The sequence below is a fragment of the Heliangelus exortis genome, chromosome 3, assembly GCF_036169615.1.
Source record: "Heliangelus exortis chromosome 3, bHelExo1.hap1, whole genome shotgun sequence".
NCBI lineage: Eukaryota > Metazoa > Chordata > Aves > Apodiformes > Trochilidae > Heliangelus > Heliangelus exortis.
Window position 1 is genome coordinate 57,475,709 of NC_092424.1, and position 12,789 is coordinate 57,488,497.

At 42.5% G+C, this 12,789-nt stretch overlaps 1 protein-coding gene across 5 annotated transcripts in view; it reads left to right on the top strand.

The window, feature by feature from the left end:
* Nucleotides 1-1,013: 1,013 nt before the first annotated feature.
* The window catches only part of MAP3K5 (mitogen-activated protein kinase kinase kinase 5), a 100,536-nt gene continuing 88,760 nt past the window's right edge, over nucleotides 1,014-12,789 (top strand). For 2 of the 5 annotated variants that reach the window (XM_071740809.1, XM_071740812.1), the window contains exon 1: nucleotides 1,014-1,880. In XM_071740809.1, coding sequence (XP_071596910.1) covers nucleotides 1,484-1,880 — 397 coding nt within the window. In that variant the 5' untranslated portion in view covers nucleotides 1,014-1,483. The remainder of the gene's footprint in view (nucleotides 1,881-12,789) is intronic. The other 3 variants (XM_071740808.1, XM_071740807.1, XM_071740811.1) reach the window with 3 other exon arrangements.

Below are 12,789 nucleotides of genomic sequence, written 5' to 3' on the forward strand. Positions count from 1 at the left end.
AGGTACTGCAGGGACTAATTTTTCTAATTATTCCAGAATTGATCCTTTCTCTACAGAAGTAATGGAAAACAATGAGACAGGAGCAGACTTTCATGCCAACAAGTTGATTACTCTTAACAAGACCAATTTTAACAGGATGGACCTATTGATATGAAATATAAACACAATTCTAAATATGTAGAGCATTATTTTCCCTCCTTTTCTCTTGTACCTATTTAATCAACCCTCCTAGTAAAAGATAAAGCAATTAATTAATAATCCAATTTCTCAGTATTTCTGTTCAAAAACAGACTGCACATCTCTCAATATAAAATCCATTTTGGGTTCCTTAGAGATTCACTTTTGGCCTCCAAATAATCTGGAAGTTTTGGGTGCTTGCCCTTGACATTATGTACTATTTCATATGTCAAAGGATATTTACCTCAATTGGGTGGTCTCCCAGACAAAGTTAGTGCAGTTTTTGTCTATATGCTAGTTATTCTAACTAGTTTTCTTTTCCACGAAGAATTTTTTTGGTTAATTAACAAGCATGTACATGTTCTTGGCAGGTAAATTCCAGATGAATATGTCAGAAACCAACATACTTAATCAGCATACCTGAGTAAAGTTTTCCAGTTTCCAGACACAGCACTTAGAGAGCATGAGGCTTGTTATTGCTGAAGGCAGCCACAGCCCCTTCGGTGAACTTGAACCCGCTTGTGAACACGGAGAAAGGGAGGGAGGTTTAAGAGTGAAAAATAATAGGTAGAAGACAAGGGTTAATGGTTATTAAATCATTATTAATGGACATCCCAGGGAGCGGGGAGTCTCCGGGAGTCTCGTGGAGTGGGGGGCGGCCCTCCCCACGGAAACCTCCTTCTCGGGAGCCCCCGGTCAGGCGGGAAAGCCCCGTGGGGATGCGTCGTCTTGATTCACCCACCCCTAGAGCTCCCAGTAGGTACGCGAAGCTGGAAGAACAGTGACTGGGAGGGTTGTGGGGTGGTGGTTATTCCTGCCCGGAGGCGGGGCCGGAGGGCGGCACCGGGCGCTGGGGCCGCCTCAGCCGCCGAGTGGCTTCGCAGCTGTCGCTCGGCTAAAGCGGGGGCGCCGAAGAGCGCTCCCACAAGTGGTTTTTCTCCGCAGCCGAGTTGTTTGGCCGGGGGAGCCAGGTGGCCGGAGGAAGAGCGAGGTCCTGTGGGCAGCAAGAGGCCGGGCTGCCGGGAGTCGGCTTGCCGGGTTGTTCCCGCAGGTGCGGGGGAGAAGGTAAGCGGCGCGCCATGGTGCTGGCGGCAGACACTGAAGGAGGCTGAGCTCGTCTCCCCGCCTCCGGCAGCCTTCCCTGGCTCTAGAAGGGGAGCCCCTCGCTTCAGCCCGTCCGCCTCTCCCCTCCAAGCAGCTCAGCGGGACCGTTCCAGTGCGGGCGGCGCAGCATGGCATCCGCCTAAGCCCGGCCAGCGGAGCAGAGCCTGAGACGCTCCGCAGGGGCTGCTCCTCTGCCGCCGGGATGAGTGACAGTAGCGAAGGGATCATCAGCGTGCCGGTGCCCAGCCCTCCGAGCGGCGGAGCCCCCTGCGAGGAGGCGCTCGGCCGGCGGCAAGAGGCCGACGGTGGCGCCCGCAGCCTCCTCCCCGACTTGGCCGCGCCGCCGCCCGGCACTCTCTGGGTTGAGGACGGCGCCGCCGGGCCGGGCATCGCGGCCCGGGCCAAGGGTGGCGGCAGGCGGACGGCCGTCACCTACGTGATCAACGAGGCGAGCCAGGGGCCGCTGCTGGCGGCGGAGAGCGGCGCCCTGCAGAGCCTGCGGGATGCGTGCGAAGTAGTGGGGGCCACCCTGGAGACGCTGCACTTCGGCAAGCTGGACTTCGGCGAGACGGCGGTGCTGGACCGCTTCTACAACGCAGGTGAGAGCGAGCTGCCGGGGACTGATCCTCCGCGGGAGCCTGTCACCTCCCCGGCCCGGGCTGCCCGGAGTTCACCACGGGGCGGCGGGAGCAGGCGGGGCCCTCCCCCGCTGCGGGGTCAGCTCCGGACGCCGAGCCCTCCGCGGGCTGAGCCCCGGCGTGCCCCCGCTGTCCCCGGGCTCTGGTGACACCCCTCGGGCCGCCTTACGTGGAGAGCCTGAAGTGCGTCAGAGCCTTTTTTTTTTTATGTGTGTGTATGTGTGTGTCCGCTAATGTGTTTTGGAGAAGAAATTCTCTGTCGGCAAGCGTGCTGTGAATCAGCACTTGAGATTTTTACCCGTGGAGGAAACCTGACCTGACTCTTTCTTCCCCGTCTCCCGACAAAGTGTAGAGATTCAAGTTTTTACTAACACGCTGAGCACCCTGCCTGAAGCAGGCAGGAGCTGTGAGGCCCCTGGAGCTTTGAAAAGTAGATTTGGCACCAGCCGTGTAGCTCAACCATTTCTCTGCGCTGACACGGGATCTGGGGCGCTCTGTGTGCTTGTGTTTGCAAGTTTGTGCTTCAGATATTGGTTCTATAAAACGAATAGGCTTGAGCAAAGAGCTACGTGCACTGATCTGGTTAGTTGGTGTGAATGCCTTGTGTGTACTGCATCCTTTCACCTTGGTTTGCCACCTTTCCAAGCAAGGAAATTGTAATACCTTCATTTGAAGGTGCAGTGACCTCAAATTGTATAATGATTTACTTGGCTTCATTTCTTAAAAATGCTAACAAAAAGTTTCCTCTTGTCTTTTTTATTTTGGCAGGTATGTAGTGTGAATGTAGAGTTAAAGTGTCTGCTACTAGATTTGTAAAGACTTCACATATCTAACACATAGCACTGAATTAGTGTCTTTTTGCCTTTAAAAAATCAAAAGAAGGAAACTGAGCTGACCTAAAATTTTCAGCTTATTGTGTGCCATAGTTTTCACATGTATGAAATATGTGTGAAAAAAAGACCTTTTAAGAAATTTTGGGTGATACTATAGTTTACTTCTCTCACGGCAAGGGGGGGGTGGGGGAGAGAGAAAAAACAAAACACCACCAAAAAAACCCGAACAAAACCCAAACCAAAACCCTGTTGGGATTGTAGCCAGTTTCTGCAAAAGACTCTTCAGCACAGACATGCATATGCGTGTCATATCTTTGAAACTCCACAAGCTTGTCTTCATGGACTGTTGCTTTCAGTTTAGTGAGGTGGGTGATATTCCTTGCACCTCTTGCAGAGCTGTGTCCTTAGAAGTGATGTTCTTGGAAGTCAGAGGAGCTGTCCTCAAAGGTGGAAATAGGAAGGCTACAGAGCTTCGTTACAGGTCCTATACTCTCTACAGGCTGATAAGAGGGACTCCACATTTCAAGCACCCTGACACCTTTTATTCGCGGGGAAAATGAGACCTAAGAGTTTCTTTTGGTTCTGTTCTGGAAGCTGTCACATAGTAAGGCTCTGAGTTGCATGATCTGTGGTTCTATGCCTCTAACTTTGGTTAATTTTTAGACTCTGAGCTGTGTAATAGGCGGGGTCTCTTGTTCACAGAGGCTTTTCTTGTAATGGGAAATTTGACTTGAAGTGGGCCCCTTTTAAATCTGGCAGTAGGCGCCTGGCATATAGTGCTACATAACTATACACTTATGTAATATAGTTTGCTTATTTCAATAGCTTTTGAGCAAACTGCACAAATGTGAAAACATTACTTTTTCTTTCAGTAGTGTTTGGCTGTGGGGAATGTAGTCAAAGTATTGCAAAACAGGAAAAATGTGTTGCCCTTCTGGTTTAGTAGCAAAGCTCATAAGCATGTAAAGAACCTGGAGAGAAACATCCAGCTCCTGGACTGAAGAAAGAAGGATGTAAAAGTTTCTGTCTCCACAGATACTCTGTACCATCTGAGCTGACATGTTGTAAACCAGCTGCAGTCCCAAAGCTACATTGTGATGCTGACTCTTAAGGCTAAACTTAGGTTTCGAAAGATGTGGGACTTTTCATTCTTGTTTCTTTATTCCTATTGCTTTGTTTGTGAAGCCAAGCCATGATGATTGCACCTTATATGTACACTCTCTCTGTATATATTTGTAAGAACTAGTTATTCTCCAGAAACTTTAACCTAGTCAAAAAAGGGCTTGGATTAGGAACAGAACAGCATAAAATAGTAGAAGCTGTGTAAGCTAAAGAATGTAGGTGGGGAGCAGCGTATGGAGCAAAACCAAAGCAGTCATGGAGGGTGAGACTGTTGTACAGATTTAAATTTTTTTTACCAGCTCTAATGGGGCTGGGGGAACACAACTTTTCTATTTTACCTAAACTCCTTCCTATTCCCCTTATTTCCCTCTCTCTTGCTGTGTGCTTTTAGTGATCAAAGATGCTATTAATAATACTGATAAAGAATGACTGCATATGGCATTATTTAAATAATATAGTTTATGAGAATAGCACAGCATCACTGACTATCAAATAAGTATTACTTTCAAATTAAGTAATGGTTAATTGTCTGTATTCAAGGTATCAAGTCTTACTGGACTCTGTAAAGGCTGATTGAGTTACAAGAGTAAGGAGTGATTCAATGTCATAAAGATTTGGGAAAATAAGGCTTATAGCTGTATTTGAATGAAATAAACCACTAAATGTCTCAGCTCTCGTAATGCATATAGATCAACTTCGATTTGAGGGAGTGGAAAAGCTACAGTATAATATAAAGTATCTGTCCATCAGCAAACCTTCCCTTTTTACTGTCTTGTTTGTGCTTTCTATAATATAGTCTGAACTCTTGGTGATCTCCGGTGTAGGTTCACTTTATGCCTTTCACTGCTTCAAAGAGAAGTTCAAGGAGTGTTAAATAAAATCTAATCTCAGATGTAAATACTCATCATCCGCTCTAAATGTAGATTAGCCTACTAATAATCTTCTTGTGCCAACTTCAGTCAACTGATGGTCCTTAAAAGCTGGGACATAATTAGCAATGCATATGATTAGTGAGTGGGTCTCAGCTATGCATAATTGAACCATTCAAGGACTAACTACTAAGAATTAGCCTATTTTAGTTTTTTTGCATGCATGCTTTAAATTCTGCTTATTTTGGAAAAAAAAAAAAAAAAAAAAAAAAAAGCCTTTTGAGAAGCAAATGTCAAACCAGCCCTAGAAACTGTTTGAAAAATATCTGACGAAAACAGATTTCAGCATTATCAGATTTTCTTCAACTTAAAGAGATAGTAAGTTGAGGAGAACAAATTCTAATCTGTTTGTTTTCAAAACTACGTATCTGCATTTGATCAGCCATCTCAAGGGCTTTTTTCCTTCATGAAGAGGATAGTTAAAGGTTTTTGTTGTTGTTTTTTCTGTTTTTCTCCAGTTGTTTTAAGCTGCTGCAGGTGAGTTGCAGGTCTCTCTTAAATTCAGAGTTGAGTAGTGTTTAAAGAGTTAGACAATTGGAGACATGCCAAAATATGGCTGGGAAACCTTTCTAGAGTGCAGCAGATAGTTGTGTTTTTTGAAAGGTACCTATAATCAATGATATTTGTAAATTATATTTTCTCTATGCTATAATGATCAGATTTACATATCCTGTTGATTTTTCTCTTATTTAAATGATCAATTCCTTTGGAAAACTGATCTGTAAATGAGTACAAAGTACTTAAAGAGGTTTTTTTACTTGGGTAAGCATTATTTTTTAAAAATTTCCTATCTTTTTTGGATAATTGAAGTTAGGGTGGTTTGCTGTCTGTGTGGATCTTTACACCATCATTTGGTGTTAGTACAACCATTTAGCTAAATTGTGACAGACTGGAGAGCTGGGCCAAAAGGAGTCTAATGATGCTCAACAAGAACAAGTGCAGAGTCCTGCACCTGGGGAGGAATAACAAAATGAACAGGTTAGGAGATGATCTGCTAGAGAGCAGCCCCATGGAGAAGGACCTTGAAATCCTGGTGGAGAACAAGTTACCCATGGGACAGCAATGTGCCCTTGTGGCCAGGAAGGTCAATGTTATCCTGGGGTGCATTAAGAGGAGTGTGTCCAGCAGACGAGGGAAGGTTCTCCGCCTCTACTCTGCCCTTGTGAGACCTCACCTAGAGTATTGCATGCAGTTCTGGGCTCCCCAGTTCAGGAGGGACAAGGATTTACTTGAGAGAGTACAACAGAGTCCTACAAGGATGATTAAGGGACTGGAACCCCTGCCTTATGAAGAAAGGCTGAGAGACTGGGGCTTTTTAGTTTGGAGGGGAGAAGACAGAGAGGATCTAATTAATGTGTATAAATACATGAGGGCTGGGTGTCAAGAAGGAAGGAACAACCTCTTCTTCCTTGTGTCCTGGAATAGGGTGGGGGACAGTGGATTAAAGAGCACAGGAAGTTCCATCTCAATCTGAGGAAGAATTTCTTTACTGTAAGGGTTACAGAGCCCTGGAACAGGCTCCCCAGAGAGACTGCGGAGTCTCCTTCTCTGGAGACCTTCAGGACCTGTCTGGCTGCATTTCTGAGTGACCTGCCCTAGTTTGGGTTCTGCTCTGGCAGGGGGCTTGGACTCAACGATCTTCAGAGGTCCCTTAAAACCACTGACATTCTGTGATTCTGTGATTACTCAAATGCATCAAGAACTAGCTGAATAGAGTATTTTTGGAAAATAAAAAGCTAAAAGTACTGTAAAAAAAAAAAAACCAAAAAAAAAAAAACCCAACCAAAAACAACCACCAAACCAGCATGAACTGGTAATCTGGATCAGTTCTTCAAGGGAGGCAGGTGTTCTAAAGCAAGATAATTTTTTTACACAGGCTTTTAGGATTAGGTAGATTTTTCTTAAAAATAAATACCTCATTTCCTTTGCAATCTGGCATTTATTTTTAAATTGCATTGGTTTTAAAGGGCAGGATTTTAAAGGGTGAGTATTCATTTAACTAGCAAGGGAAGTAGTATACAATTGTCAAAATAGAGGTTTTTGGAATGACTTGTAGAATACAGTACTGTATTCTAGAGTTAGGCTCTCTCTTGAAGAGGGTAGTTATGCGGGAGATATGCCTTAAGTTGGAGAGAAACTTCACTGGAAACTTGTCTTGCTCAGGAGTACCTTGCACCCTCTCTTGGAGAAGCTCATTTTGACATAAAGTCATGGACAGAGGGATTGTTTGTTTAGTATTTCAAGTGTTCGTTCCGCCTGCTTGTCTGCCTTGCAAGATTAAGCTACAGTGTATCTTCAAGGTGAAGATGTAAAATTAATTTTTTGGGAGAACAATAATTTGTCAGATGCATAGTATCAAGCATTCTGACTTTTGTGTACAGACTCAGAGGGACAATGGAAGATACAGGTCTTATGAGGAGAGGCTGAGGGAGCTGGGGCTGTTCAGCCTGGAGAAGAGGAGGCTGAGGGGAAACCTCATCACTCTCTACAGCTACCTGGAAGGAGGCTGCAGTGAGGTGGGTGTTGGCCTCTTCTCCCCAGGGACTTGTGATAGGACAAGAGGTAATGGGTTCAAGTTGCACCAGGGGAGGTTCAGGTTAAATATTAGGAAAAATTTATTCACTGAAAGAGTGGTGAAGCATTGGAATGGGTTGCCCAGGGAGTGGTGGAGCCGCCCCCTTTTAAAAAAGGGGTAAACGTGGCACTTATGGAGATGAGTTTTAGTGGTTAAGGTGGTGGTGTAGGTCTGACAGCTGGAGCTGATGATCTTGAAGGTCCTTTCCAGCCATGATGATTCCATAACTCTCTGATAAGAAAGATAACACATTCAATGATTGAGGAGGATCTGGGTTTTCTAATTTCTACAGTCACTTGTTTTAGGATAGTTCTCAAGCTAAAGAGCTTGACTGATGTGCTTGTCATACAAATCTCTCTTTGTAATTTGCTTCTCTTAAGCTGCTTACGCTTGAGTTTTATAAATTGATGGTCCTTATGGTGTTACTTTGTGCTTCTTGTGTCAGAGTGGTTCCAAAGAATGCTTATCAATATGGTGATAGGCACTTTATATATATAATATTGTGTGGGGCTACTGAGGGAATTCCCCATGCCAGTGTTAATTGATTAAAATAGAGTTCATTCAGTAACAGATAAGAAATGGGGTTAGGCTTTTGTCATTGTTTCTAGAACTCAGCATCATTGCTTTTAGAATTCAGGCAGACTTGGGCTAGAAATTGTCAGTGTCAGCTTACTGGCCTTAAACATACTGTGCAGTATGCCTGGGGAGATTCTTAGTGTAAGAAACAACAAAATCTTCAGAGATCCAAGATCACTTGTGTGAAAGTGAACTTTGTTTGGAATATCTTCTTAAATGTTTCTGCACACTATACAGAAAATTTGTGAACTGTGCATTGATAAACATTTAGAGGCACAAAGAAATACAGTGAAACAGTACCAGGTTTCAACTATATCTTGCCTTCTGCTTTTCTCTAAATACAAATAGTTTTATGATGTTAAGTTGTTTTTTGAAGTGAATTGTACCTTTTATATAAACATCCTGGAAGCTCTGTGATTGTGACACACTAATGCAGACTTTCTTTTTAAACCCAAAAGAGGTGACGTTCTTCCCAAAACTGATGTTCTTGATTGCAGCCTTTAATGTAAATATTTTCCCTGATAAAGAAATGAATGCTACCTACTATATGAGTTGGTTGAAGGATCAAAAAGCACTATCAGATAGAGAATAACTGCAAGCTTTATAATATTCCACATTGTTTCTTAGAATGATTAGGGTTTTTTTTCACCAACTTTTTTTCTATACTTCCTGATTTTTTTTTTTCCTTTGTTTCACCAGCAGAGTTTTGTCAGAGACTTGAGATACTGCACATGCTTTCTATGATTATGTAGCCTGTGCATCCATCACAGACTTTATTTTTTTGACATCTCCACCCTCGGCATTCCCCCAGGTGCTGCTGAATCACCATTGCTGTTTCTATAGAACCATGACAGGAGAATCCCTGTTCCAAATTATAGTCCTTGTTATGTATCAGAAGAAACTATCCTGATGTGTTATTCTTATCCAATTTCAGAGTCAAGGGCAACTACTAAAAAAGAAAAGAAAAAAAAAAAAAGAAACAGCTTTGCTTTTCAGCATCACTGTCTTGCAAATGATGAACTGAAGCAAATGATGAACTGAAGCAAGAAATGCTGAGTAATATAATAATGCAGGTGGTGTGGAGAATAGGGTTGATGATTATAGCTGTAGTCCCAAAACAGACATGTCAAAGATGTGAAGTTTTATGGATACAGAACTTTTGTGTCTGAATGCACCCCATTTAAATGGGGTGGGTTAAAAAGCTCCTTTTGACTCCAGGTGTTGATTCTGGACTCTTAGAAGGCAGCTTTAAAAACCTAAAACAAATACATAGAAGTATAAAGCAATATTTTATTTTGAAGCACCTGATGTGATCTACATTGACAACAAAAATTATGATGAATCTGGAAAAAAAAGATCCTGATATAAATTTGCTTTTGCCTGTTCATAGTTAGTACCAGTGGAAAACTTCTGAATATATGATGAAATGATGTGATTTGAAACAACGTGTTCACAAATACTTTCATTTCTGGGCCAGCTGCAAATTTTCTAACCAGATTCCAATATAATTACTGTATGTGTAATTTCCATCAGGCTACCTGTCAATAGGTGGTTAGGAGATTATTATCCCATCAGTTCCTGTATGAAGTAGGAGTAGCAAAGCCCATGGAAGGTATGCATGAAGTGGATGTATGTGGGCTGTGAGACCTGGGTTCTCTTTCAAACTTAGTCACTGGGCTGTCATAGTAGTTTGTAGCCCTAATGGGCTGTAAGAGCTTCCTCAGGCCTCTCCCCTCCCCTGAGAGATTTGTAGAGCATCTGTCATAGATGCCCCAGACACAGAAAGCCCTGATGCCAGTATGAATTTCCAGCCATTTCTATAATGTAAATGATACTAAGGGTGTGCACTTGCAGTGTTTATTTACCAAATCTCCCAGTGATATCAGTGAGACACCTGGATAGACAGTCCACATCTAGGCTTCTGTTGGATTATTAGAAAATACAGGGTTTTTTAAATGCTGAGTTCTCTATTAAGTGCTCCAGGGTGTTAGAAGTAGTTTTAAAACTCTATGTGCTGCACAGTATTTGGAGTGGTTATTCAATTATTAGGAGCTCTTAAAATTAAGTGAAGATGTAAAAATCATTGTGAGGCATCTGTATGAGCAGCCATCATGAAAGTATCCTCCCCAGTGGAGAAAATGCTGAATGGAGTAGATGCTTTTTTGAGAGTAGTGCAGAAGAAAACCTGTGACACTTTTTCTGCAGTTTGCATTTCTCTAGCTCTGAACAGGATGTGTCACACAGAAATGACTGCTGAATTTACCACAGCCATTATAAGAATTTTACTTCTCGTTTTAGTCACTTTCTAAAGTAAAGAAGCACAACACAAGAAGTTGTACATGTTGCAAAAAAACTCTAACAAATTTTGTTAAAGCCCAAGAAATCAAGTGAAAACTACAAAAGGGATTAATACATCATTTAGCACCATTATCCTCAGTAAATTTTGCTGTTTCTTATGATCTTAAACAACATTAAGTTAAGAAGTGAAAGTTTCAGTTTTATGACAGTTCATTTTCTTTTGTCTCTCAGTAGAGAAAAGCTGAGTTTTGAGCATATTCTGTACTGCTGGTCATCTAAAAGTTGTTCCTTTATTTTCCCCAGCCATATGGAACAATCACTGGTTAGAGCTGCTGTTATTTGCATGCATGGACAACCTGCAAGTTGTACTTGTGAGCTCTACCCAAAGAAACTAAAAAACCACGGTGGCTCAGCAATGACTGGAATTTTTCACCTCTCTGGTTAATAAAATAGAAGTTATTGCTGCGACTCCCATCTTTTATTGTAGGTTCCCTCTTTAGATTGGCCCTGAACATCCACTGTCCATAGAAATTTCCTCCTGCTTATTTTGTATGGCTTCTCTGGGGTTTTATATTCAGTCATAAAGACACGTTCAGAAGCAGAGTGGTTTTTTTAGACTGGGGTAGACCTGTGAAGCAGTCAGTGAAGTGCTCTTGTACAGCAGAACGTGTGTGTAGCAGATGACATCAGAATCTGTTCAGGCAGTTAGGGAATTTTCTGATAATCACTGATGGGCAGACTTTTGTAAGAAGCTTGTAATTATTTGTATTCCAAGAGAAAATGAACCTCAGGTTGAGCTTGACACACAATCACAGGCTGCTTCTTTTTAGTTTATGTTACCTTTTTTTCTAGAGCAAATTTATTCCTTGACTGGAGCAATTATAATTTTTCTTTCAGTTATGAGGAGCTGCTGATCAACCACTAACAATGGCACTCCAGAGTTGAATTTTCTTGTAATTTCCCTTATGTATAACCTTTGGGAAGTGTTCAGATGCAGCGTGGAGCTTAAATATTTCCCACAGGCTGACTCATTTGAAGTCAGTGGGAATCAGCACTCTTTCAAATCCCAGAAGAAACATGTGTTTTGATTTAGGAACTAGATACCCTTGTAAAAATTTGACTCTGCATTGCTCCCTTGTTGTAATAAAGTAGATGGGTTGCTCAGGGACTTGTTTGCTTATGGCATCAGTGGATGTGTCTTGCAGAGAGTGCACTATGGGTGAGTAAGCAGCTGCTGCTTTTGGTGGTGAAGACAACTTTTCAGTGATGTCCTTACAGAAGAATTATCCACACTCTTGCAGGGAGTTTTATCTACTATTCTTCACCTTTACACAATACCTGTCTGACACAGGTATAATGCTGTTTTCAGTACAGTGTTTCTTTCTTCCTAGGAACTACAGACTGAAACTCACAGTCTGAAGTGTGAAGATTCAGGTTAAATAGAGTTAAAGTCCTCCAGGATCTTCCCATGGACTTAGGTGCCTTCAACAGAAGGGCGTTCTTCAGTATGCAAGAATGTGCAAGTCAAATGTTTGACTGTTGCACAGAAAGCCCTGGGTGTGAACAAGACTCAGTAATGTACCAAGAGGAAAGAAGCACTTGTACTGCCATAGGAATTCATTTATGGTTCTGAAGTGGGGCCCCTTGTGCTTGGGATAAATTTATCCAGTTATGTTGACACAGTAGTTAAGTGCTTCATTTAACTCCACCATAGAGACACTCCCATAAGATTAAAAGCTCCTATTTTCACTGCTCCACCTTCAATACAGTTTTTACAGCTACACACATTTTTGAAAGAATGACAGTAATTGTTTTTTCCTCTAGAAAAACAGGAGGCAAGCATGCTAGATGTTTGCCCTAATTTTTCGTTTTGTTGGTTTATTACTACCTTTTAGTGCAGTATCTAAGATAAGGTTTCTCAGCCTTCCTCCAGGAACATTCCAGGTGATTCATATGAAAATGGATTGACTTTAATCTGAAGTGTGTGTGCTTACCACTGGTTCTGCTTCCATGTGCTGGCAATAATGTGGTACGCTGGTGAAAAGCCAGGTTTTTGGTTGTGTGCTGCTCCTGTCTTCACTTGCTCCTCACAGATTGTGCCACCAGTGGAAGTGACATGGGGCACCTGTGGGGAAGAGCAGTATTTGCCTCTTGAATGTAACCTTGTCTTCCAGCTCACACTGGGAAACGAGAAATTTTTGCCAGGTGGTTAGTGTGAAGAACTAGGAATCCTTCCAGATCTCCTTGGGAGGGCAATTTGGTCAGTTCTGGACACTGTCACCATTCCTGGGTCAAGTTCAATTGCAAAAATTGCAGTGATTCCATCCCGATCAATTTCACGAGAAAAAAAAATGTTGTTACCTGTGTATATCAACCGAACTGTTGTTTATTTATGATCTCTGTTTCCTTGAGGTCACTTTGTTTTTGTTTTCTGCAGAGCTGAACTCCACTGGTCCTTCATGGACTAAATTCATGTGATACTTGGAGTCCTTTAACATGTAGCCACTTAGGAGGGTTTTCAGTGACCTTGCAAATCA